The 24341-nt window shown below is 38.3% G+C and overlaps 1 protein-coding gene across 2 annotated transcripts in view; it reads left to right on the top strand.

The window, feature by feature from the left end:
• cep170aa (centrosomal protein 170Aa) overlaps positions 1-24309 on the top strand; it is a 41249-nt gene extending 16940 nt beyond the window's left edge. The window contains exons 7-20 of one of the 2 annotated variants that reach the window (XM_058795793.1): positions 1878-2015; positions 4896-5354; positions 9635-10176; positions 12945-13046; positions 13816-13951; positions 14356-15849; positions 17402-17449; positions 18550-18790; positions 20510-20690; positions 20795-20971; positions 21227-21315; positions 22054-22147; positions 22227-22278; positions 22556-24309. In XM_058795793.1, the coding sequence (XP_058651776.1) occupies positions 1878-2015; positions 4896-5354; positions 9635-10176; positions 12945-13046; positions 13816-13951; positions 14356-15849; positions 17402-17449; positions 18550-18790; positions 20510-20690; positions 20795-20971; positions 21227-21315; positions 22054-22147; positions 22227-22278; positions 22556-22803 (4001 nt within the window). In that variant the 3' untranslated portion in view covers positions 22804-24309. Of the gene's footprint in view, positions 1-1877; positions 2016-2866; positions 3255-4895; positions 5355-9634; positions 10177-12944; positions 13047-13815; positions 13952-14355; positions 15850-17401; positions 17450-18549; positions 18791-20509; positions 20691-20794; positions 20972-21226; positions 21316-22053; positions 22148-22226; positions 22279-22555 lie in introns of those variants that run through there. The other variant, XM_058795794.1, reaches the window with a different exon arrangement.
• The last annotated feature ends 32 nt before the right edge of the window (positions 24310-24341 follow it).

Raw genomic sequence — 24341 nt, forward strand, 5'->3', positions numbered from 1 at the left:
ATACGTTATGAATAATTGTATTTGTGTCTGAAGATTTCAAACCACTTTGTAGGTGATGCAAAATAGTGCGTCATCTTTAAATAATGTGAGTAAAACTGGACTAGCCACTGCTGTGTCCCATCTGACTAATCCATTGTCCCTTTTCAGCAGAGCAAGGTGACATAAGTGATCATGGTCTATTTTTATCGAGGCATTGACTAGTGACAGGTGTAAGTGACCTTCTGTCATCTCATCTGATGTCAAGCACCAGGGTGGGAATCAGAAAACCATTAACTCTCTTCCCACTGTAGCAACGTGTGACACAAACATGTGACAGTTGTGAAAGAGAAAAACGGCCCTCTGGCTAAAGAGAAGATTGCATCTGATTCTTATCCTGTAATGGAAAATGGAAAAAAGCTTGTCACAAATGGAAAATTAAGGATGACATTGTCAAGTTCCATTGATTTCACATTTAATGGTCACACTGTTTGTGCTATGGACATGAATGATACCTCAAATCAGAGAGGTGTTCTTTTCATTTTAATCACAAGGTTTTATAATATTAGAGAATATAATTGGGATGGGCTCTTTTGATTTAGACCCATCAGGATGGCAGCCATTCTCCTAAACATTGCTGAAGAACTACATTTCTTGTTGGAATAATTAGTGTTTGTAATACCTATATACCTTGCCAGGTATATGTTGTAATATGTAATGCCATGCCTAATGGGGCGCCCCTTATTAGCTGTTCTAAAATTACTGTAAACCACAGTTTCATGGGGCTTATTGCTTTATTTGAGACTTGAACGCATCTAAACACATGTATTTGTGTGTTACTCTACATAATTAGAACTATGGTTCAGCCCTGTCGTGAAGTGCTGGGCATTTAATAATAGGGAAGGGAACAGCCCTATGCCCATGCCTCTGTTTTCCAGCCGTCAGCGTGTCAAGGGCGGGTAGCATTTAACATTCACTCTTATCTCACTGCCACCTGGTTATTTCATCCTGCTAATTGTCAGGCTTGTCCAATAATCCCCTGGCCCCCGGCTGTTAAAGTTACATGATGCAACTGTGTGCATCACATGAAGAAACTACTGATTTCTTAAGCTTTCCTGTAGCTCAAATAGTAGAGCATGGCGCTAGCAACGCCAAGATCATGGGTTCGATTCCCAGGGAAAGCAAGAGCTGATAAAATGTAAAAATGCAATGTAAGTCGCTTTGGATAAAAGTGTCTGCCAAATGCATAAATGTAAATGTGAATGTAAGAGAATCAAATCCACTGCAGCGCTGGAATCTCTGAATTAGTATTATGAACATCAAAAGTATTCCCCTACAATTTACTTGAATTTGGACTGTACAATTGGCAAATATTTCAAAAAGAAACAGGCTTATCTTGCATACAGTGAGCTCGGTTACTTTGTACTCTATGAAATTAAGGTTTAGCTGCAATTCTGCATCATGTACATAGATAAGTAAGTAAACTGTATGCTGTTTTTTTTTTCAGTACAAACGGAGATTTTGATTGATGTACACACTGCCATTTCATAGTAGCCATGGCTATTAAACATCAAAAGGGACGAAAGACTCGATTAAAAGTCAATAAACTCGTCCATACAACTTATGCACTATGTTCCAAGTTTTTTGAAACCATATAAGAGCTTTTTGTGAGGAACAGTTCAGTCAAAAGTGACATTTAAATGTAAACATGAAAGCAAATTAGATTTGTGAGTTGCTCCTTTAAATTCAGAAAGGAAACAGCACATAATATCAGAGGAAAGGAAAGTAGGTTGTGAAATACAAACATGGCTACATACAGTGCTAGTGTTTATACCTTATGTACATAAACTCTCATGTCCTCAATAGCAAAGTCTTTTTTATTTTTTTTATTTCTATAACAGGTGATATAGCTGCCGTGCACAGGGGAACCCCGTTGTATGGACAGCCATCCTGGTGGGGCGATGGGGATGCAGATGATGAGAATTCCTTTAAACAAGAGAATAAAACATCTGGAAAGAAGCAGGAGAACAGCGGGGCAGGTAAGATATCCCAGAATCCTTTTAAACACTCTGCTTTCACAAAAGTTTTTTTTTTCTTGGACAAATGTTTAAAATTGTAACACTTCAAAAGTTAACACTTTGGCTTAATTAGACAGTCAGAGGAAGATTCTCTTATTACCACATTTTGAGCAGATCTACACCAGACAGAGGACAGTTGTGAAGAAAATGAAGAGTTTGCTGTTTAATCCAGAAAAAAACAGTGTGAAATTTGTTTCCGATTGAAGCTGGCATTTGATCTAGCGGTCTGGAATCCCATTAACTTGCTCCGTATAGGAGTAATGGGATTGTAGATTACAGAGGCTTTACCACAGCAGGACATCACACATTTGCTACAGACACTAAACCAGACAAGTGTACTCCAAATAGTCTTTTGATACAGCAAGAAAAACATATTGTGCACTTAATGTGGATTTTTTTTTTTTATGATGTGACTTTTGTCGTTTACCCACTGTTGCTTGATTATAACAGCACATGTAAACGTACTGAATAAATGCTACATTTCTAGATTATGTACATGTATATAATAACAGTTATTAGACCAAAATAACAATAAACATGAGTTATTAAGGTTTCTTTTTTTATAATGTGTGCCGCTTTTATCGTTGACCCCAGAATAGACCATCAAAGCCCAGAGATCTTACTCGTGCCCTTGAGCCCTCTTAATTTAATTCACTCAAAACAGCACCATCTCTGTTCAGAAATGCAAAATCTGCTCCCAGAAGAAGCCTTGTTTCTTTCTGAGGGAATGTTGGGTAAATATATCTCGAAGGGGTAGTGCTGGCACACTGAGTGGCATTGTTTGACAAAACCTTACAGTGTTACTCAGACAAAGAGTACAGACTCAGGTTCAGAAGACAGTAAAGTTGGCAGAAGCTCGAAATTAATCAGCATTATTTGTTTCAGGCTCGCTAAATCTCAGTGCTGCCACAGAGAGAGAAAATCATTCATGCAACAGTCCACCACATCAAAGTGCCAACACCTCCTAGAGCTATTTTAGGCAGCAGCCAAGGCTGGTTTTCCGAAGGCAGGGACTCACAGGCCAGCGTAGGAAAGAAAGAGGAAGAGAATGTAAAGGGAACCGTCTCCCTTAAGAAGTGAATAGATTGATTTGTAGACAGGCCCAGCCCCCTCCATCTCCATTGTCACAGAGGCGTGTTTGCTTTCTCCTCTGTGACACCAGTGCCGCTCATCACAGAGGCAGCCACACATGCTAGATTTGTAAGTATTTTCAGTATTGAAGTTTTTGCACTTTATTAAACCTAGTTAATCTTATGTTAACTTGTTAGGAAAGGAGCATATTTACATACAAGATCTTGTGCCTCACATGAACTTACTGAGATCTTACTGAACTTACTGAGAAGTTCTGCTAAACAGATGTGATTATCTGTTTAGTAGTAAAAAACAAACAAAAGGATTTTAGCGGAATTCTAATAGTAGTTAGTGCTTTTCTGTTGTGTTTTGTTGCTGAGGGTGTTGTTTTATGTCTTATAAGTATCTGTTAATATAATAACTTAAAAGAGGAAGTGCAAAAGTATTTTTAAAAATAGGAAGTTTCAGCTGCGCTCTGATAGGTTGTGCTGTGCGGAGGATTAACTAGACGTGACTTTCAGTACATTAGATGTAGTGAAGTAATTGTGGAAATTTAAGTAGAATTTAGTCTGATTCACATGCATTACTGATAGTGTCATGATGATATCATATTTGGAAAATGTTGCTGTACCTGTAAAAAGCATGTGCACCTACAACAATAGAGTATTTACTAAATTACTACTATTTATTTAAATTGAGCTTTGAAGTCACACCTCAATGAAATTAATGAAATGCTATAAATATAGCAGCTTAAATAGAGAATCTAAATCAGTTGTTCACGTTTTGCGCTGTGACTCATTTTTAGGTTCGCCTTCTCTCTTCCCACATGGCAGGATTAACATACTATTTAGTACTATTGCTGTCAAACGATTAATCGCGATAATCACATCCAAAATAAAGGTTTTTCTTTACATAATATATGTGTGTGTATGTGTATATTTATTATGTCTCTATAAATAAATTATATAAATATTTACATGTAAATACAGTGTGTATTTATGTATACAAAATAAATATACACAGTAATGCACACACATATATTATGTAAACAAAAATTTTTATTTTGGGTGCGATTAATCGCGATTAATCATTTGACAGCACTATTTAGTACATTTCATTTTTAATTCATTATTTGTTTTCAGCGTATACATTGGTGCCATGATTATGAGACATTTGGTCTTAACGTAGACAAAAGCACTAAATCCTGCACTGCACAAATAAGTGCAAGCCGACAGTAACTGCAGTTTATGGGTATTCATCTTTTCTGTGAAAAATACATTACAAATTAATCAAAAGTGAGTTTTGAAAGGTAGTATGCATGTGAACTGGTATGTAAACTACAGCTCACAAAATAATTGAAAATGAAATAGGTACGGTAAATATAAATTTTTATCTCTGCCAACCCTAGGGTTGAGAGCCTCTGGTCTGTTTATTAGACACTGTGTCATTTCTGCTGATTCCAACTAATAGCATGAAAATTGGTAATTCTGTGTAGCATTAGTCAAACAGTTTGTCATTTCCAAAATTTAGCACCATGCCTAGGGTGTCAGAGCATGTGTCCTCAGCCCATTAAGTTGTTAAGGTGCCATTAGCCGTCCCATTAATTCTTGTCATGTGAAAGATATTAAACGGTGGCTTTGTCCTGACAATGATTCAAGTCCACAGTCTTGATTTATAGCAAGCTGATCTGATTCTGTTCATTTTGAGGCCATGACCCTTAACTCATAGATGGTGATCCTTATTTTTCTTCTTTTTTTTGTGGCCCCACAGAGAGCAAAGAGACCAAGCGAGGTGATAAATCAAAGGAAAATGGTCTGGGGCCTGTAGGCGCTGAGCCCAGCTACTTTGAGATTCCCAGCAAGGAGGGACAAATGGCACAGAACAGCATCCATGAGATCCCAACAAAGGACACTGAGGGCACTGGGGCTGCAAAATCAGCCACGGCCAATGCCTCCGCGCAGGCCAACACCTCATTCACCATTGAGTTTGACGATACTTCCCCAGGGAAGGTCACCATTAAAGATCACGTGTCTCGTCCACGACCTAAAAAATCACCTCACGCTGGCGGTAAAGACCTTAGCACCCTGCAGGCAGCCATCATGGCCTCTGAGAGCAAGGTGGCTGACTGGCTTGCCCAGAATGACCCTCCTCTAGTGAGGCGTGAGTCCACAGAAGAGGATAGTAAAAGCATCAAGAGTGATGTGCCTGTTCACCTCAAGAGGCTTAAAGGTACGCCATTACACATACATTTATTCATTTAGCTGGTGCTTTTATGAAAGCAAATGAGAATAATACAAGAAGCAATAAACCCAAGGGAGAATGCAAGACATGTAGTGCTACCATAGCAAATTTTATAGCAAATTCAGCTAGAGCTGAAGTGTAAGTGCAAAAAAAAAACAGTTGTTCCTTGTTTAAAGGAACAGTGCTCCTAAACATTTTCTCACCCTAATGTCATTTCAAACCCATATTTTTCTATGGAACACAAACGTAGAATTTTTTGATAAAACAAAGCAGCAGTACATAATGACCAAGCTCTGTGATAAATTTTGGTCTGGTCTTCAAACAAAGCTAAGACATTATTCACTACTAGCCTACATTTCTGTCCAGAAATTAAAAATGTGCATTTTTGCCTATTTGACACTATTTTTAAATCTGAACATTGATTCGAGTTAGACATACGCCTTTATTAAAAATTCTGTTTCTCACATAAAACTATCCAATGGCTTCAGAAGACTTAGAATATAGTGTGAAAGTGTTAAAGATGACATATCATGAAAATCTGACTTTTTCCATGCATCTACCAACCCTGAAAATGTGAAAAAGAACAACCCAGTAATTTATTTTTTGGTAAGCCATTCTCCACAAGCTTGTTAAAAATAAATTCTTCCAAAATGTTTATTTTTGTGTTCCACAGAAAATATAACAGCAAGAGGTTTGGACCAACATGAGTGTGGGTAAATAATGACAATTTCTGTGGGGTGGAACTATTTTTAATAAGCGTAGTTATAGCAGTTAGTCATGTGGTCTTCAGGTGTTTTTTGGGAGTTTTGCCTCTACCGAGGTACAGTGAGTGCAAAGGTTTTTGAAAGAGACCTTGTACCATGCTGATGCCACCACTAGGCATCCACAGGAAATTCCCTTGTGAATTTAATCTCTCAAAGCCACAAGGGAGTTTTTAATGGTCAGTTCAAATGAAGTTGGACTTGCATGTTTTTAAATCATTTTAAATGATGCCTAGGGAGTTCACTTATGTTTTACACTTTCAGATTGATTATTTGCATTCAGAAGAGAGGAGCAAATGACAAAAGCAGTATATGGTGCCTTATTGTAGCACCATAGGTTATTGTAGCCTTAAAGGACAATTGAAGGGGAATGCCATTGACTTTTCTGTCAGCTCGAAGCTTCAGTGTCTGTATTCTTCACCTCCACCATCTTTGCAGTTTTACAAATGTAAATGAGCAGTGCTGTGGAGTCTAAAGGCCTGTTCGCACCAATGACGATAACTATAAAGATAATGATAGAGATATAGTTCTAAAATCGTTCTCAATATTAAAGAATAGCAGAGTCCATACCACAGCTATAACGATAAAGGCACAGAGAAACGATATCATGGGAATCGCTGCCAGAACGAGTTTTTTTCTCCAGCTGATGAACAATACAAACACTGACGCCCAATCAGAATCCATCCTGCTATAACGTGCTCAAGAATTTAAAGCGACAGATGCTTGTACACTTAGAATAAACAATATAGACAATATCGTTCGCCGGTGTGGACGCTAATATAGTTATCTTTATATTGTAGTTATCGTTCTTGGTGTGAGCGGGGCTTAACAGTAATTTATTTCTTGAACATTTGACACAATTAAATGGACAGAATCATAGACTAAACAAAGATGCCCGTCACGTGAGACATGACCTCTACAACCTCATAGCCATCCATTCCTTTTCATTATCTAGACTGCCGACTTTCACTCCGCTTGATATTTTTCTGATTTCTCACAGCTGTTAAAGGGATTCAATAATGATGACAACCAGCCAGTAGACGGGTTGTATAGCGTCAGCTGAATTTCCCATTCCACAGGATTAGCTGCCACCTAGCACTTTTAAAACCCTTTTTCCTTGCACTCACTGACAGAGCTTAGCAAAGAATGCAGTTAACGCTCCACTTTCTCCTTACACTCTCCTTAAGAAGCCATTTCTCTAACCGTAGCAGAACTGCACCGATTTCTGTGCTATTGATTAGTCTGTGTAGTGGTTTAGCTAGACTTTGAGATCTACTTTGTACAAAACCTGATTTCTTAAACAAAAACCTTCTCCTTCTATGGATCACCTGGGATGCTTCCCTCCGGTAGGACTGTTCATTGTAAAAACTGCCGCATGCCACTTTGGGAGAGGAAAGCCCACTCTGCTCGCCATCGCGTGATTCTGTAATGAAATGTGTGCTAATTTATGAGGAGCGTGTGCTTTGCAGCCAAAGAGAGCTGACAGCAAATCCACGTGTGAGCTCTAAGCAGGGCTGATAATTGGTGAAGGCTGGTAGACTATGCGGTCTATCCAGTCTCAGGCGTGGTTCTTTTTTAGTGCTTGTGTTTGCGGTTGTCTTTTGGAAACTGCATTGGTGCTGTTTGTTTTGTTGGGCGAGATCTAAGAACTGGTGAGTTGGATTGTTGTTTCGATTGTCCACTGGTGAGTTGAATTTTTGTTTTGATCATTTGAGGGCTTGTTTCTTGTTTGAGGTGGGAAAATGGTGTATTGGATTTTGGAGAACTAGAAAGAGAAACTGAGACAGAGTTATTATATTTTTGCTTTCAATTTTAGTCGTTTTTTTTATGTTGTAATTTTTTATTTTATTTTGAGTGTATTTTGAATTTCATTTAAAAAAATCTGTATAGTTTTTCATTGCACCATACTCAGTTTTTACCTTTAATCAAAGTTATGAATTTTATTTAAATGTGTAAGTTATATATATATTTTTTTTATTTAGTTTTGTTTGAGTCCATTTGCAGAACTAATTTTCTAATATTTACTGATATTCTTATTTGAAACATTTAAGCTGCACCATTACTTGTTGTAACCACTTTTATTTCTAAACACTTCTATTATTGTGGTGTAATTGATTTCAGATTTGCATGCCCTTAAACGTCACTTACAAAATTAGAGCTATTGTTGTGTTGGATGTTGATCAGATGACCCTTTCAGTCTAATTAAATACACAGTCTGAAGTCAGGATTTGGAGGTTAATTAAATCAGACCATCCAGTTTTGATTGAAACTATTAAAATATGAAAAGTAGTTTTAGTTATTGTCTTGTTCTATTTAAATATAAAATGTAATTTATTCCTGTGACGGCCAAGCTGAATTTTCAGCATCGTTACTCCAGTCTTCAGTGTCACAAGATCCTTCAGAAATCATAATGTGCTGATTTGCTGCTCAAGAAATATTTCTTATTATTATCAATGTTGAAAACAGTTTTGCTACGTTTTTAGGTTTCTTTGATGAATAGAAAGTTCAGAAGAACAGAATTTGTTACAATTAGAATTATTTTTTATAATAGTATAAAAGTATTTACTGTTACCTATTTAATATATCCATGCTGAATAAAAGTGTGGGTCACACTTTATTTTAAGGTCCAATTCTCGCTATTAACAAACCATTAACTACAACTTTTGCCTCAATAAACTCCTAATTTGCTGCTTGTTAATAGTTAGTAAGGTAGTTGTTAAGTTTAGGTATTGGGTAGGATTAGGGATGTAGAATATGGTCATTTAGCATAAGTATGTTTATAAGTACTAATAAACAGCCAATATGTTAATAATGGGCATGCTTATAAGCAACTAGTTAATAGTGAGAATTGGTCCCTATACGAAAGCATTACCAAAGTGTCAATTCTTTTTTTTTTTTTTTTTAATCCTACTGGCCCCAAACTTTTGAATGGTAGCTTACATCATACAGAGCATGATCTAGAGGCAATGAAACAATACTACATGTTAATTCCTGTATTTGTATAATTTAATACGCATGTTTGCTTGGTGTTATCGGACTAGTTAGAGTAAATACAGTCTGACTCATAGAGGGCTGGTGGGGCCAGCTCTCCTTGTTCAAAGAACATGCTGTGAGACACAGAAGAGCTGCTTTGTTTCACGGTTTGTGCGTGAAAGGCCACTGTCGGAGTGGTGTAGTTGTTTCTCCCAGTCTCCCAGAGCAGAGGCTGTCACTTCTGACTGCATGCTGCTTCCTCAGCCGACCAAGCTGAAGAATAGACGACCCCCTCCTCCACCTCTTATTTCCTCGCCTTTTCTTTCCTGTTCTCTCGCTGAGAGTAGGGCTTAGTTAGCGTCCAGAGACTTAACCGGTTTTGTAGTCCACTGTAATGCCTCAGGGTGTATCGCATGGGGGATTTTGTGTTAGCTCTGGTTAGGTTTGCGTCTGAAGTTGCACGCTTGGTTGAAAGCACTGCCCTGCTCTGTGTTCAAATTTGCCATAACCCATCCAAACGATCTTCCGTTACAGGCAGTAAACACGAGGATGGCACGCAGAGCGATTCCGAGAATGGCCTAGGATTGCGATTTGGCAGCAAACGCCATGCCGCACTGGAGGAGCGCCTGAGAGCCGCAGGAGTGGGCCGGGTCAGAACTGAGGGGTCGTCTTCTGTGAGCCGCACAGCCTTCATGATCGAGTTCTATGACGAGGATAACCCTCGCAAACGGCGCTCCTACTCGTTTTCGCAGACCGCACCGCTGCTCGGAGGCGTGGCAGGGGAGGGATTTTGCCCTGCACCGCCCTCACGTCCTAAGGTCGTCGCCACGGCAGCGGACGGCAGCAAGGGCATGTCATCATCCCTAGCGGCGGTTGCCCCCACGGCTGCTCGACTCCTGCTCAAGCAGAGATCTGAGGAGCCAAAGGTGGTGCAGAGCCCTGCCGCTACCGGTCAGCCCAGTCCCACAGATGAGGCTCAGAAACAAGACGACGACCAGAGCGACAAGGGAACTTACACCATTGAACTGGATAAAAGCAACCCTGAGGAAGAGGAGGCACGGCGAATGATCGATAAGGTATGAAAACTAACCATAACCCTGGTTGATTAACAATTCTGAATCAAATCAAAAACTGATGATCTTATCAGGCAGGAGATGGGATGATTTGTGTCTCAGAGGGATAGTTCTTCCAAATATAAAAATGCATGCATTGAGTCTCCATTGACTCTCATAGTATGTTTTTCCATACTATGGATGGCAACTGTTTGGTTAAAGGGATAGTTAACCCAAAAATGAAAAAAGAAAATTGTCATTAAGTACTCATCCTCATGTTATTCCAAACCCATAAGACCTTCGTTCATCTTCGGAACACAAATTAAGATATTTTTGATGAAATTCGAGAGCTTTCTGACCCTGCAGCAACGCAACTACCATGTTCAAGGCCAAGAAAGTTATTAAGGACATCGTTAAAATAGTCCATGTAACACAGAAGCCGGCTCCTGCTTCTGCAGCACCACACACATACATTGTGGAATGACATGGAAAAGAAGAAATTGTTGAATAAAGTCGTTATTTTTGTTTTCTTTGTGCACAAAAAGTATTCTTGTAACTTCATAAAATTACGGTTGAAGCACTGATGAAGCACTAATGTCACATGGACTATTTTAAAAATGTCCTTACTACGTTTCTGTGTCTGGGAACATTTCAGTGGCGTTGCTGTCTATGCAGGTCAGAAAGCTCTCGGATTTCAGCAAAAATATCATAATTTGTCTTCCAATAATGAACGAAGGTCTTACGGGTTCGGAACGACATGAGGGTGAGTTATTAATGACAGAATTTTCATTTTTGGGTGAACTATCCCTTTAAGATGTTGTCTGACAGAAAAGTATATGAACATGTTTCCTTTTGTTAATCACTTACCCAGCTGGCTTGGTTTGTGGAGGATGGTAGTTCACTTGTCATCAAACCTCATCACTCATCACAAGACTCGCAGATTAACATGGGAGTCACTTCCCCTTGTGAGCAGTGGAAGAAAAGAAGAAAAAATAAAAAAAATAGATAGCACTAAGGCTGAAATTGTGTGCAAACAATGTTTGAATTGAGGCCGGCTATATTAAATGCAGATGTTTAATACTCAGGGTTATACATTAGATGTCAGAATGTTTAAGGAATGTCAATACAGCCTTACAAGCACTGTAATGATCCTCAACATGCTCTCTTGAGTGCATTGTGAATGTTGTGTTTATCCTGGAAATGTGTCTCTGAACATCAAGCAGTTTGAGTGCATCTTGCTGTGAAGCTCTCTGTCTAATAGCTTTATAATGGCTCTCATGTGGCCAACCAATCAACTCCTCCTTTATTAATTTTATCTTCGGGGAGTTTTTAAGTGTTGCCTTTTTAATGCATGTCTGTGTGCTATTACTTATGGAGTGTTTATGAATGTTCATGCATTTGTTTTAAAAATACAATGAAAAACAGAAGAATATTGCACATTTGGTTGTTTTCAGCTATAATGGGGGAATAAAAAATTCTTAACATTTTCAGCCATCTGGTGATTTTCAGTAGATATCTTGATATTTATAATACTGTTCAAAAGTTTGGGGTTGTTTTTTTTTGTTTGTTTTTTTTCAAAGAAGGCTTTTATGCTCACCAAGGCTGCATTTATGTGTTCAAATATACAGCAAAACTGTAATATTGTGAAGTATTATTAAAACTAAAAATGTTTTCTATTTGAATATTATATATTTTAAAATGTAATTTATTACTTTGATGTCAAAGTTGACTTTTCATTCAGACATTACTACAGACTTCAGTGGCACACGATGCTTCAGAAATCATTATAATATGCTAATTCGCTGCTAAAAAAAAAATCTTATTTTTATCAATGTTGTGCTGCTTAATATTTTTGTGGAAATGTGATATTTGATTATTTGATTCTTTAACATTATAAATGTCTTTACTGTTACTTTGATTATTTTAGTGGGTACTTGTTAAATAAAATATTAATTTCTTTAAACACATCTTACTAACCTTTTGAACAATTAAGTATTTAGGAAACTTAAAAATGATATTAAAAACCAAATTAAATGCAGATTAAATACATTCTAAAGTAATCAACAATATGTGACCCTGGACCACAAAACCAGTCATAAGGGTCAATTTTTTGAAATTGAGATTTATACATAATCTGACAAATAAGCTTTCCATTGATGTATGGTTTGTTATGATAGGACAATATTTGGCTGAATATTGAGAAAACCGCCTTTAAAGTTGTCCAAATGAAGTTCTTAGCAATGCATATTACTAATCAGAAATTAAGTTTTGATATATTTATGATATGAAATTTACTAAATATCTTCATGGAACATGATATTTACTTATTATCCTAATGATTTTTGGCATAAAAGAAAACTGGATAATTTTGACCCATACAATGTATTGTTGGCTATTGCTGCAAATATACCCTAGTGACTTAAGACTGGTTTTGTGGTCCAGGTTCACATATGTGGTGAATATTTAATATCATCCAGCCCTGATGGATGATGGATGGATCAGTAAATAGTCAGGTGGATAGACAGAATTATTTGTTTTATACAGAGTCACTGTCAATAAAGCTGACGTAAGTTTGCTTTTTAACATCCTGTGTTGTGTAGGTGTTTCTGTTGAAACTGACATTTAATACTTCATGTTTGTTTTTCCCCAAGATGTTGTTCTGGCTCTGTTGCTGTGGAGTCTGCAGTGAATACACAGTGCAGCCACATAGATGCTACCATTGTGTCACAGCTCGCCAGTAAGAGCAGCAGCTCTTGATTCTCCTGCATGTGTTTTGTGTTTGTCATGTGTAGGTGTTTGGGGTGGAGGACTCTCAGAATCCTGGTTGCCCTGAACAACGAGAAGCCAGTGGAAAAGTGAAGGACGGCAAGAAGCTCAGCTCCACTGTGTCTGAGGTAAAGACTGAAGTGCCTTTATCATGTTGTCATTCATTTAGATTAATGCTCTTGCATGAACTATTCTGCATGATAAACAGCTGTCTTTTATCAAAGTAACAGCTTTTCATAATTTGCAGTGTAATGTTGTTGATTTCATCAGCAGATTTACATGTAACAGAAACCAGGTTGTTTCTAATGTGTTTCTAATTTGTTTTGGTCTATGACTACACTGCATTTGAAACTGCATTTAACATTCTAGTTTGAATGATTGGGTTTAATGTTTCATGGAAAGGACTTTCAGGAATACTGACAGAGTGATTTGTCAGTCACCTCCCTCCACTGACCACTTCCTTGTTAGGCTGAGAATTGGCCACTTGCTCACTGACCCAGTTCGGGAATGAGAAGTAGTAGTCTTCTGCCTTAAGGCAATATCCACACACACACACATACAAGAATAAGGCTACAAAAGAGTCCTTGTTTTGAATCCTTGTTGTGGATCCATGCCATGTTTACACCCAGTCTTCACACTAGCATGAGCAGAGAGAGTTTTCTGATTATTGTTGTTTAACTATTTTAATGGCGCTTACTAAGACTAACATAATCAAAATAAGTGTAGTTTGTTTGGAAAAGACATTAAAAATATAATGCAGACTCCACATCGTGTAGCAGAAAGCCAATGTATCACACAACCCATCAGCTCTGTGCTGAACTGGACCACAGACAACTATTGTAGGGGTAATTCAAGTGATTAGTACTGACTAGAGAAACGTCTTTGGTTCATTTATAGAGACTTGTGGAGGATTCGGTTGCAGTCGGCAGCCCTCGCTGGGTTTCACAGTGGGCCAGTTTAGCTGCTAATCAAACGAGAACAGACCCAGAGGGCTCTGGGGCAGAACCACCGGCTTTTGTCCATCAAGAGCGAGGTAATTTACAGAATTGTATGAACAGAATTGCTAATTTGCTGCTTATTAATAGTTAGTAAGGTACTTGTTAAGTTTAGGTATTGGGTAGGATTAGGGATGTAGAATATGGTCATGCAGAATGTGCGCTTTATAAGTACTAATAAACATCCAGTATGTTAATAATTGGCATGCTAATAAGCAACTAGTTAATAGTGAGAATTGATCCCTGTACTACAGTGTTAACGATTGTTTTGTTTTTTTTGTAGCATTATAAATGAATTACTTTTGTTCTATTTATTACATCCTAGCTGAATGAAAGTATTAATTACTTTTTTTTTTTTAAATCTTACTGAGACCAAACTTTTGAACGGTACTGTACTGTATATATGGTTGCATTTAATATATATTTTCTTTTCTAACTTCAGATGGTGATGCATTTGAGGCCGGCATATCTATCAAGAGCACTGGCTCCACTACTTCCAGCCAAGCTGAGCGCAAAAGAAGGACTCTGCCACAGCTTCCCACAGAGGAGAAGATCAAGCGCTCTGAGATCGGTGAGAAGCAGGACACAGAACCCCAAGAAAAAGAAAGCCACAATGACCATAAAGGTGATGGCGAGTGCATCGGCACTCCGGACAACAAGGACGTTGTGTCTAGCCAATCCAAGAGCATCCAGCAGGACGGGAAGGCAGGAAAACAGTCATCTGTGCGCCCCCTGGGAAGTGGAGAGAGGAGAGCATCAGAGGAGAGTCGCAGGAGGCGTTCTGAGGACAAGAGTAAAGGAAGTGACGGGGAGAGGTCTGGGAAGCCACTGGTGAGGCAGGGTAGTTTCACAATTGAGAAGCCCAGCGGTAACGTCCCCATAGAACTGATTCCTCGCATCAACCGGCAGAACGGAGGAAGGGAGCGTAGCGACTCGGTGGGCAGCATGGACACGGCGACTCTTCTCAAGGACACTGAAGCTGTCATGGCTTTCCTTGAGGCTAAACTCCGCGATGAGAAAAAGCTGGACCCGGTAGCGCCCACAGCCTGCCCTTTATCCCCCGAATCCGATATCGACACGGCTAGCACGGTCAGCCAGGTGGCAGCCGAGAGCGATCGAAAGGCAGTTCAGAAGCGTCGATCCCTCAGCAGCCTTTATAGAGAGAAAAGCAACATAAGCACCACATCGAAAACCACAACCAGCGCAAGGGAGCGTCTTGAGAGGAAAACAAAGACCAAGACCACAGAAAGCCGCTCAGATTCTCGTCGTTCAGTACAGACGTCCTCCCGTAGCCGCCAACCATCCCAAGATCTCACTGATGACGATCAGACTTCCTCGTTAGCCATCTCAGACATCCTGTCCTCGGACCAGGAGATGTATTCCAGTCGCTCACTCACCAAAGGTCACTTCACCTCCACCGATGACCTTTTGCAGTCCAAGCTTGATACCAGCAAATCCGCAAGGTCTGCAAAACCCAGCAAGACGCTGCAAACTAGCACCGCAGCCCTCGCAAAACAGGCTGGTCTTCCGCAGCCCCGTCCCACGAGGGCATCCCTGTTGCGCAGGGCTCGGCTTGGAGACACGTCGGATACGGACCTGGCGGATGCGGACAGGGTCTCGGTGGCATCTGAGGTGTCCACCACCAGTTCCACTTCCAAACCACCGTCGGGGAAGAAGGCGCAGTCACGCATCGACATGCTAGCGCAACCACGGCGCACAAGACTCGGCTCATTTTCAGCACGGAGCGATTCGGAGGCCACGGTCAGTAGGACCACGGCGACACGTCTGTCTGCAGAGACGGCGCTTCGTCTGGGACTGAGAAGCACAAATCAGCAAGCACCGGACAGCAAGCTAACTGCACGCATGAGGGCTAATAGTGTCTCCAAACTAACAGACCCCAAGCCGAAGACAGCACCTGTCAACAGCGCCCCATCAGGTAAGGAGGAATGTAATAGTAATATTAATATACTCGTGTAGCTGCTGCGTGTTTGGAAATGTTACTTCGCAGGTGCGGAAAGCAGAAGTGAGGTGATCTGCCAATTTGAGATAAAGAAACGGATCAGTACTGTGTTTATGTAGTCTGACAACTCACTAGTCAGGTCAACAAGTTTATATATCTATATGTATAAGATATTTAATTGAAGCGGGGCTTAAATTAGTGTACTGACAGTTTTGCATTTTTAGGACAGCCCTGTTAAGTTAATAATATTTTGCTTAAAAAAACAGTAATAGTAAAGGGCTGTTCACACCAAGGATGATTACTGTAATGATAACTATAAAGTTTTAGTAATTGTTCAAACTTTTGGAGAATTGTGAATTCTACAATACAACTATAGCAATAATGACACTATCATGAACAATAACGTTAGAATCACTTTCAGAACAATCTTTTTTGGGCTGATGAACGATAAAAACATCAAAGTGATAGTAACATTTACATTACATTTAGTCATTTAGCAGACGCTTTTGTGCTCTAACAAGTCTCAGTTAGCTTAACACAGTACACGAAGCAAGTTGTTTTTTTTTTTTTTTTTTTTTGTTATATGTGACCCTGGACCACAAAAGTCACTGGGGTATGTTTGTAGCAATAGCCAAAAATACATTGTATGGGTCAAAATTATCCATTTTTATTTTATACCAAGAATCATTAAGATATTAAGTAAAGATCATGTTCCATGAAGATATTTAGTGAATTTATTTTTGATCAGTAATATACATAGCTAAGAACTTAATTTAGACAACTTTAAAGGCGATTTTCTCAATATTTTGATTTTTTTGCACCCTCAGATTCCAGATTTTCAAATAGTTGTATCTCGGCCAAATATTGTCATATCCTAACAAACCATACATCAATGCTTATTTATTCAGCTTTCAGATGATGTAGAAATCTCAATTTTGAAAAATTGACACTTATGACTGGTTTTGTGGTCCAGGGTCACATATAATAATTCATGATGGTAGTTCATCCAAAAATGAAAATTCTGCCATCATTTACTCACTCTCATATATCAACCTGTATGAGTTTCTTTCTACTGTTGAACACAAAAGAAGACAGGTGAAGAATTTTGGTAAACAAAAAGTTGACGGTAGCCATTGACTTCCATAGTATGGAAAAAATACTATGGAACTGTTTGGAAGATCGAGTTATGATATTCTGTTTCAAAATTCCAAATTCAAAAAAAATTTAAATCCACAAATGAGTAACAAATGAAGTTCATCAAGATCCATTTAGAAAATAGATAGGGTGCATTTTCATGCCAAGTCATTAAAATAATTATTTTCTGTAAAATTTCTGTAACCAATAAAAACTACACAGTTGTCTAGTTGTTTTAACTGTGTTCATAATGAGACATTTAGCATTCAGCAGATTTTAGCAGTGCATTTTCTTGGTGTTTCATGTGGACTGGATCACTGTCATTAGTCATGTTTGTCTGTAATTGTCTGTTTCTGCATGCTTGTGATATTTATAAAGATCCCATTTTACACAGAAACTCAACTTGAGCCTGAAAGTATTCTCGCAGAGGAGGAGCCCATGGGTACTGTAACATATCTGGGCTGTGTGTGTGTGTGTGTGTGTGTGTGTGTAGAAACTAAAACTCGGCATGCTTTTAAATGTTATTACAATCAGTGTTATTTTTTAATTTATGCTTTAAAAAAAAAAAAAAACTCAGCTGTGATGAAAATGATCTCAGTTTGTTTGCTTTCACATTGGCCTACTAATATTTAAGTACTTAAGAGTAAAGATTTTTAAGGATATTTGCAGATTCAGTGCTCTGAGGGAACTATGAGTAATGAATTATGTTAATATTGAAATTATTACTTCTTAGATGTTTTTCCTTTAATGCCACAGTCAAAATCAGAGCAACGTTGTGTCTCATATGCTGATGCAAGCGCTGAGCAATAAGAAATGAGGGTCAATGGATGTTAAACATATTCCCCCTGGTGGCATAAAGTTAAAACAGCATGACAGCAAACGGCTTTGCAGGCGCAAAGAAAACATTCATTTAAATGCAAACGTCCTGGAGTTTATGAAGGACACTTATTTTGAATAAAAACCACAACCTTTACATTGCCAATCCAGATCTTAACCAAAACCATCATCCCGAATATCCTTTTCATCACTTGCTTGTGTCATATTTTAGAGGTAGTTGCTGAGAAGAGCTTTGCTGTTTGATTTCTGCAGTGTAACTGCAATATTCAGCTTCTTTTGTGCTGAGTGGTTTATTTTAAACTCTTCATACATAATTTTGATAACTACAGTTCATAACTACTCCATCCCCATTTGAAACAAGGTTTTTACGAGAACCGTGTACAGTAATATAGTAAAGTACAAATACAAACTTGAAGCATCAAAAAGATTGTTGTACTTGAATTTTGAATACAATAATAGATATTTTCCATGTTTATAAACCTTGAGCCAGTGGGGAAGAAGATTTTTGCATCATGTAACAGAGATGCAAGGCGTTTGAAGACTGTGTGTGTAATACTGACAAAAATACTCATACATTAACTGCTCTTAAAGGCCTTTTTGAAATATGCATACCTGTAGCCACGCCCTCAATTCATATGGAACTTTATCGTTTGATATTAATTGTGTTTCTGTAAGCATTTCAGTCATACCTCTCTCTTTTTTCAGCCTCTAACCGGTGGAGACGGCTGCCTCCTGAATATGCCTCTACCTCTGAGGATGAGTTTGGCTCTAACCGGAACTCTCCCAAACACATTCGCCTGCGGCCGGGCACCACCCTTCGCACCAGCAGGCTGGGTGGTCCCACTCCGGTCCCGACCAGCCCCGGGGGTCTCCTCCTCAAGAACAGGATGAAAGAACAGGAGGAGTACATACGAGATTGGACAGCCCACAGCGAGGAGATTGCCAGGTACTCATCAACTCTGTGTCCTAAATACACACACAAACACATTATCATATTATTAAAGTGCCCCACAGTTACTTGACACAAAAACCGTATGATGTAGTTATCTTTGTTATGCTAGACTGTTCTTTCTCATGAGATTTTTTGAAAATCAGAAAAAAAACGTAGGCTGTGATTCATCTCAGAACCGGTTGGTGTGCTTCAAGGTTTAGATCTCTTTAATGAAAAATCTTCTGAAATCCCTGTGGAAAAAATGAATAGGTGAAATACACTGAGAAGCAAGGCCACTGAAAAAGTGGGCGCTTAGTGCTGGCGTTACATGTAGGCATATAGTCGGTTATCTCAGGAGATGTCCTCATGTAGCATTAGTTACAGCTGGAACAGCAACAAGAGAGACTGTCTTCAAACCCACTGCTGCAGGGCAAACACTAATGCAAGCTGATCACAAGCTCGCTCACTCTCTCGCACTTTTTCATATTGTTTTTGACATTTTATTTAGTCTTAATCTCTCATTAACTCCTGATTTCCTGTTTTCATTTAACTATTTCAATTTCAAGAAGCAATACGTTTTTAGTTACTATTGACCTTAGAAATGCAGTGTTTGTGGTTAGCTGTGGTTAATTTACTCTGTAATTGACTGTGTCCAGTAACTGTGGGGTGACCAAAGTAGTTTAATTCAGCTGCTCATGTGATCTCAGCAAGGCAACCTACTCAATGTAAAATCAGATTTTAGTAGTCTGCTTTTGTGACTGGTGTTTTTATCTTAATGTGAGTGGAAATTATATTAAAAGCACTATTCATACTTTTAATTTATTTGTGTAATATAAGTTTTTAAGGAAGAATTCTTTCACACAAAAGCGACACATTGCATCTTTAGCAACTTAAATGCCATATATTTGTTGTTAAACTTGTGTTCATGTAGCAATACTGCCACCTTGTGGTTATTATAAATGGTTATTTCAATATTTTTAAACACCATAGTAATTAACATCAATCAACACCTTAAAACAACAAATGTGCAATTCATATGTAATGAGCCATTCTTGATGTATTTACCATGTTATAATATTATATACATTAATAGTAAGTAACTTTTTGAAAGAAATCTTTTATGCTCAAAATCTGCATTTATTGGATAGAAACAGTAGAACAGTGAAATATTATAATAATTTAAAATAATGTCTATTTTAATATATTTTAAATTGTAATTTATTACTATATTCAGCATCATTACTTCAGTCTTCAGTGTCACATGATACTTAAGAAATTATTCTAATATGCTGATTTGCTGCTCGAGAAATATTTGTTATTATTATCAATGTTGAAATCAGTTGTGCTGCTTAATATTTTTGAGGAAACCCTGATGCATTTTCTATGGGATTCTTTAAAAAATTCAAAAGAAAAGAAGTGAAAAATCCATCTTTTGTAACAATGTAAAAGTTTTTACTGTCACTTTTGATCAATTTAATGCTTAAAAGTAGAAAACAAAAAATCATACTGACCCCAAAACTTTACGGTAGTGTATTTTTGATGTTATAATAATTCTATTTTATAAATAATGCATGTGATGCATGTCATCCATACAATATGTTAATTTGCTATGGGATTGCATATATAAGCATGTGAATGTGCATGAGTAGAGTAGGGACTACCTAATGTGTTGTCATTTGCATGATGTGTGTATTTGTGCGCCCCTAGTCTAGACACCCATCTGAATGTTTACAGGTTATTTCCCTGTGTGCGTAGGATCAGTCAGGACCTCGCCAAGGACCTGGCCATCCTGGCACGAGAGATCCATGACGTGGCGGGCGAGATCGACTCGGTCAGTTCCTCCGGCACTGCGCCCAGCACCACGGTCAGCACGGCCGCGACCACACCGGGTTCCGCCATCGACACCAGAGAGGAGGTACATCTCACTGCCTTTCACTAAACTGCATTACTCACTTTCAAGATGTTTTTTTTAGTTTGCATGGTGCTTCTTCTCAATGCGTTTCTTGTTTATTTCTGCAGCTGGTTGAGAGAGTTTTTGACGAAAGTCTAAACTTCAGGAAGATTCCCCCTGTAGTTCACACCAAAGCCTCAGAGATCAATGGCAGACCAGTGGAGCTTCGTCCCCGGGCCCCGGACAGCCTGGACCCTCAGGCGGCCCTGCGCAGGCGTACGTGGAACCGGGACGAGGTGAGACCGGTATGAACCACTTCTTTCATCTTTCAGACTTTATGAATGTGTGTTAGTGAATGATTCAGCAGACTGTTTTTTGTTTGTAAGTGTGTTTGTGGCTCCAGATGAGAACGTCTTGTTCAGTGTAGCCTGGTGTGTGAGTGGTGATGTGAAAACTGATATGATGTGATTAAGTTTAATTACCTCAGTGTTTTATTGATTGGATGTTGTTTGTTTGGTAAATTATTGATTGACACGGTCCTGATGGTTGTTCTTTTGCAGGCGGTGCTAGACAGTTTATTGCTGACGTCGGTTTCCCAACTGTCTTCCAAAATCCGACAGTCTGTAGATAAAACCGCTGGCAAAATCAGGTCAGTCATGCAGTCATAGATTATTAAACTGATAATGTTACAGAAATAAAACAGTCTTACATTAAACCTACTATGTACTGTATTAATACGTACTATAGTTTTTTTTTATTATTATTATTATTCACACTGAATAATTGTAAAAAAAAAAAAAAAAAAAATGTAAAAAAAAATTAAATTCATTGGTGTCACACTTACTATAATTAAAGTTAATGAAACCCAATAACTCCAAGTCGTTTTATTTTACTCTTTTCTTTTTTTTTTGGTTTTTTACTTCCTACATTGTCAAAGGTACTATATTTTGGACTAGAATATAGTTAATGGAGTAGTAACATAATTTGATGTGCTAAAATGGTAAGATTATATGTGTGTGTGTGTGTGTGTGTGTGTGTGTGTGTATATATATATATATATATATATATATATATATAGTTTGCCCTTTTATAACATTTTAAGAACATACAGATCTTGAAAGTTCTGAAATCATGAAGTTTCAGTGAATTTAATTTTATTTAGAGGTTCTTGAAGTTTGAGAAGCACTGTTTTAAAGCATTACATGGTTTTCTATAGGAATTTACTGCTTATATTACAGTTTTACATTTTCACATGTAAACTTTAACTGCTAATAGATAGATATCAAGGATTAATGTGATCTTCCATCTCTGTGTGTGTGTTTTTTTAACTATTTGAAACATTTAAAAGACAATTTAGTAATATAGTTGCTTATTCATTATTTTAAAGGATATTGTTCAAGGACAAAGACAGGAACTGGGATGATATTGAGAGTAAACTCTGTTTGGACAATGAAGTTCCACTTCCCAAAACTACAAACAAGGTAAGTTCCTTAATGCTGAATGTCTTACAGTAATAGACATTGATCTGTACTTCTGCTAATTATTCTTTCTACCATCTAGGAAATTTCATCTATACTAACAGAGCTGAAGAGGGTCGAAAAACAGCTTCAAGGTAAGACTTGCACCATGTCTACACTAAATGCAACAGCGGCACAATGCAGCTAAATTTAGCTCACCTTAATAATCTTCTAACATTTCTATTTTCAATATGCTGTACAGCTTTTTTATTTCATTTTTTAATTATTTGAGATATATTTTGTTAACTTCTGACTGTTACATTCAAGTCAACTCATGATGTTTTTGCTCAAATTTAAATAAGTATATGCAGATGTAGCAAAATAAAATACACACACATTCACACTTTCTAATGTGTTTCTCTATCCCTGCAGTTATAAATGTGATGGTGGACCCTGATGGAACCCTTGACGCTCTGACCAGCCTCGGCCTGACCAGTCCAACCACCCCCAAACCCAAAAGCAGTCCTGGGACTCAGAGCGTATGGGGGCCTCTGCCCAGTAACGGAGCCCCTCAGCCACCGCCAACAACGATCGGCCCCGGCCCAGAGAAACCCAATGTAGGACTCAACTTCAACCGCACACACCCCACCGGAGAGGAGAGTGCCATCGCTAGCAAATAAAACACTTTCTTTTAGTAAACTGGACTAATAAAACTACATACTGTAACTTGTTCCTGAATGGATCTTATATGTGTATGTAAAATGTACTATGTGCCCTTCTACAGGATTCTGTATGAGGTCTGTTTGTTGTTTTACCCTGTAGCGTAACCTTTAGAATCACACCTGTGTATCTGGACTGACCGCTTAGCTCGGCTAAGCAAAACCGCACCAAAACACACACAGCTGCATGTGACAGGAAGCAAGCCCAACGAACTGCCAGACGGATCCCTCGTGAACGGACAAAAACAACTCCAGTGCCTGTCTGCTCTCCTCTGAGCTTACCATTCTTTGATATAACACGTTCTGCACAGTTTACCAAACTGAATGCAGCAGACTATGCGCAAACTCAGCAATTGTATTTTGAAGTTTGTCTATTTAGATAAGTGTCATTTTTGGAAAATGTTTTAGATGTTACATTTTTGTGCATTCAAGCTATTCTAAATTAGCTTAATAAGGGTCTTGATTTGTATTTATTTTATTTTTTTTGGAATGCAATGAAGAATTTGTATCATTGGAAATTGAAATGTCCATTGCTAGTCTTTGCAAAATTTTGCAGCTTTCAATTACAAAAACATAAAGGGAGGGAACTTGCAGACAAATGCATGGCATGCACTAACGGACTGGTAATCTGCACCCTGGCTAAATCGATTTTATGCTCCCTCGATCAGCACAGCTGAATCAGCCTTATGATTATAAGCGTGTGTGAACTAACATTCTGCATAGATGGACATATGTGTCTTCATGACGCTCCGATACCTACTAGCCTTCTCATGAAAATGTTCCACCTCTTTGTGTGCGTTTACTGTTTCCTGTTTCCTGTTTCTTTCCTTCTGCTGCTTGTCTGTATTTTAGGAGGATGCTGGCGTAAACCCAAACCACTTACTAGGCCTTTCTTTAGGAGCCCAGTAGGAAGAGTATGGCATCTAGTGTAACTGTAGACTTAGACGATAGTGCAGACCGGTACCTGACAGAATACATAACGGTGGGCTTTTTTTTGTGTGTTTTCTCTACATGTAAGATGTCACTAAGTGCCCAGTATTTTCAGCTTAGTCTTTCGGTCTTTGAGGATGACAAGACTTGATTCATTGTGATACAGTTTCATTTTGCACATCAAAGGCATAATGTGAAATGAAGTAGTCAATTCAGGGCACTAAAATGATTAGGTCACCACTAAATCCCGCTGTACTCACTAGAAGATGCCTTTCCAGTGGGACGCCCCTCTGACAAAACCTGTGAGACAGTCTGCCAACGTATGAGAGGGTGGACGGCAGATTAAGTGCTCGGTACATCGATTTTCCCTGTGTGGTTTACACATTGTGTATCATATCAGTGTTTTTTTTTTTTGTTTGTTTTTTATTGTTTTAATGTATGTTTTATTTATTTTTGTTTCAAATCATTTAATTGTTACGGCACTTTTTTTTTTCTTTTTTTACATAATTTTGCATATTCTCAATAAAGGGGGGAACAGCATATTAAAACAAGTTTTTGTTTAATTTCAA

The sequence above is a fragment of the Onychostoma macrolepis genome, chromosome 13 (genome assembly GCF_012432095.1).
Source record: "Onychostoma macrolepis isolate SWU-2019 chromosome 13, ASM1243209v1, whole genome shotgun sequence".
Taxonomy (NCBI): domain Eukaryota; kingdom Metazoa; phylum Chordata; class Actinopteri; order Cypriniformes; family Cyprinidae; genus Onychostoma; species Onychostoma macrolepis.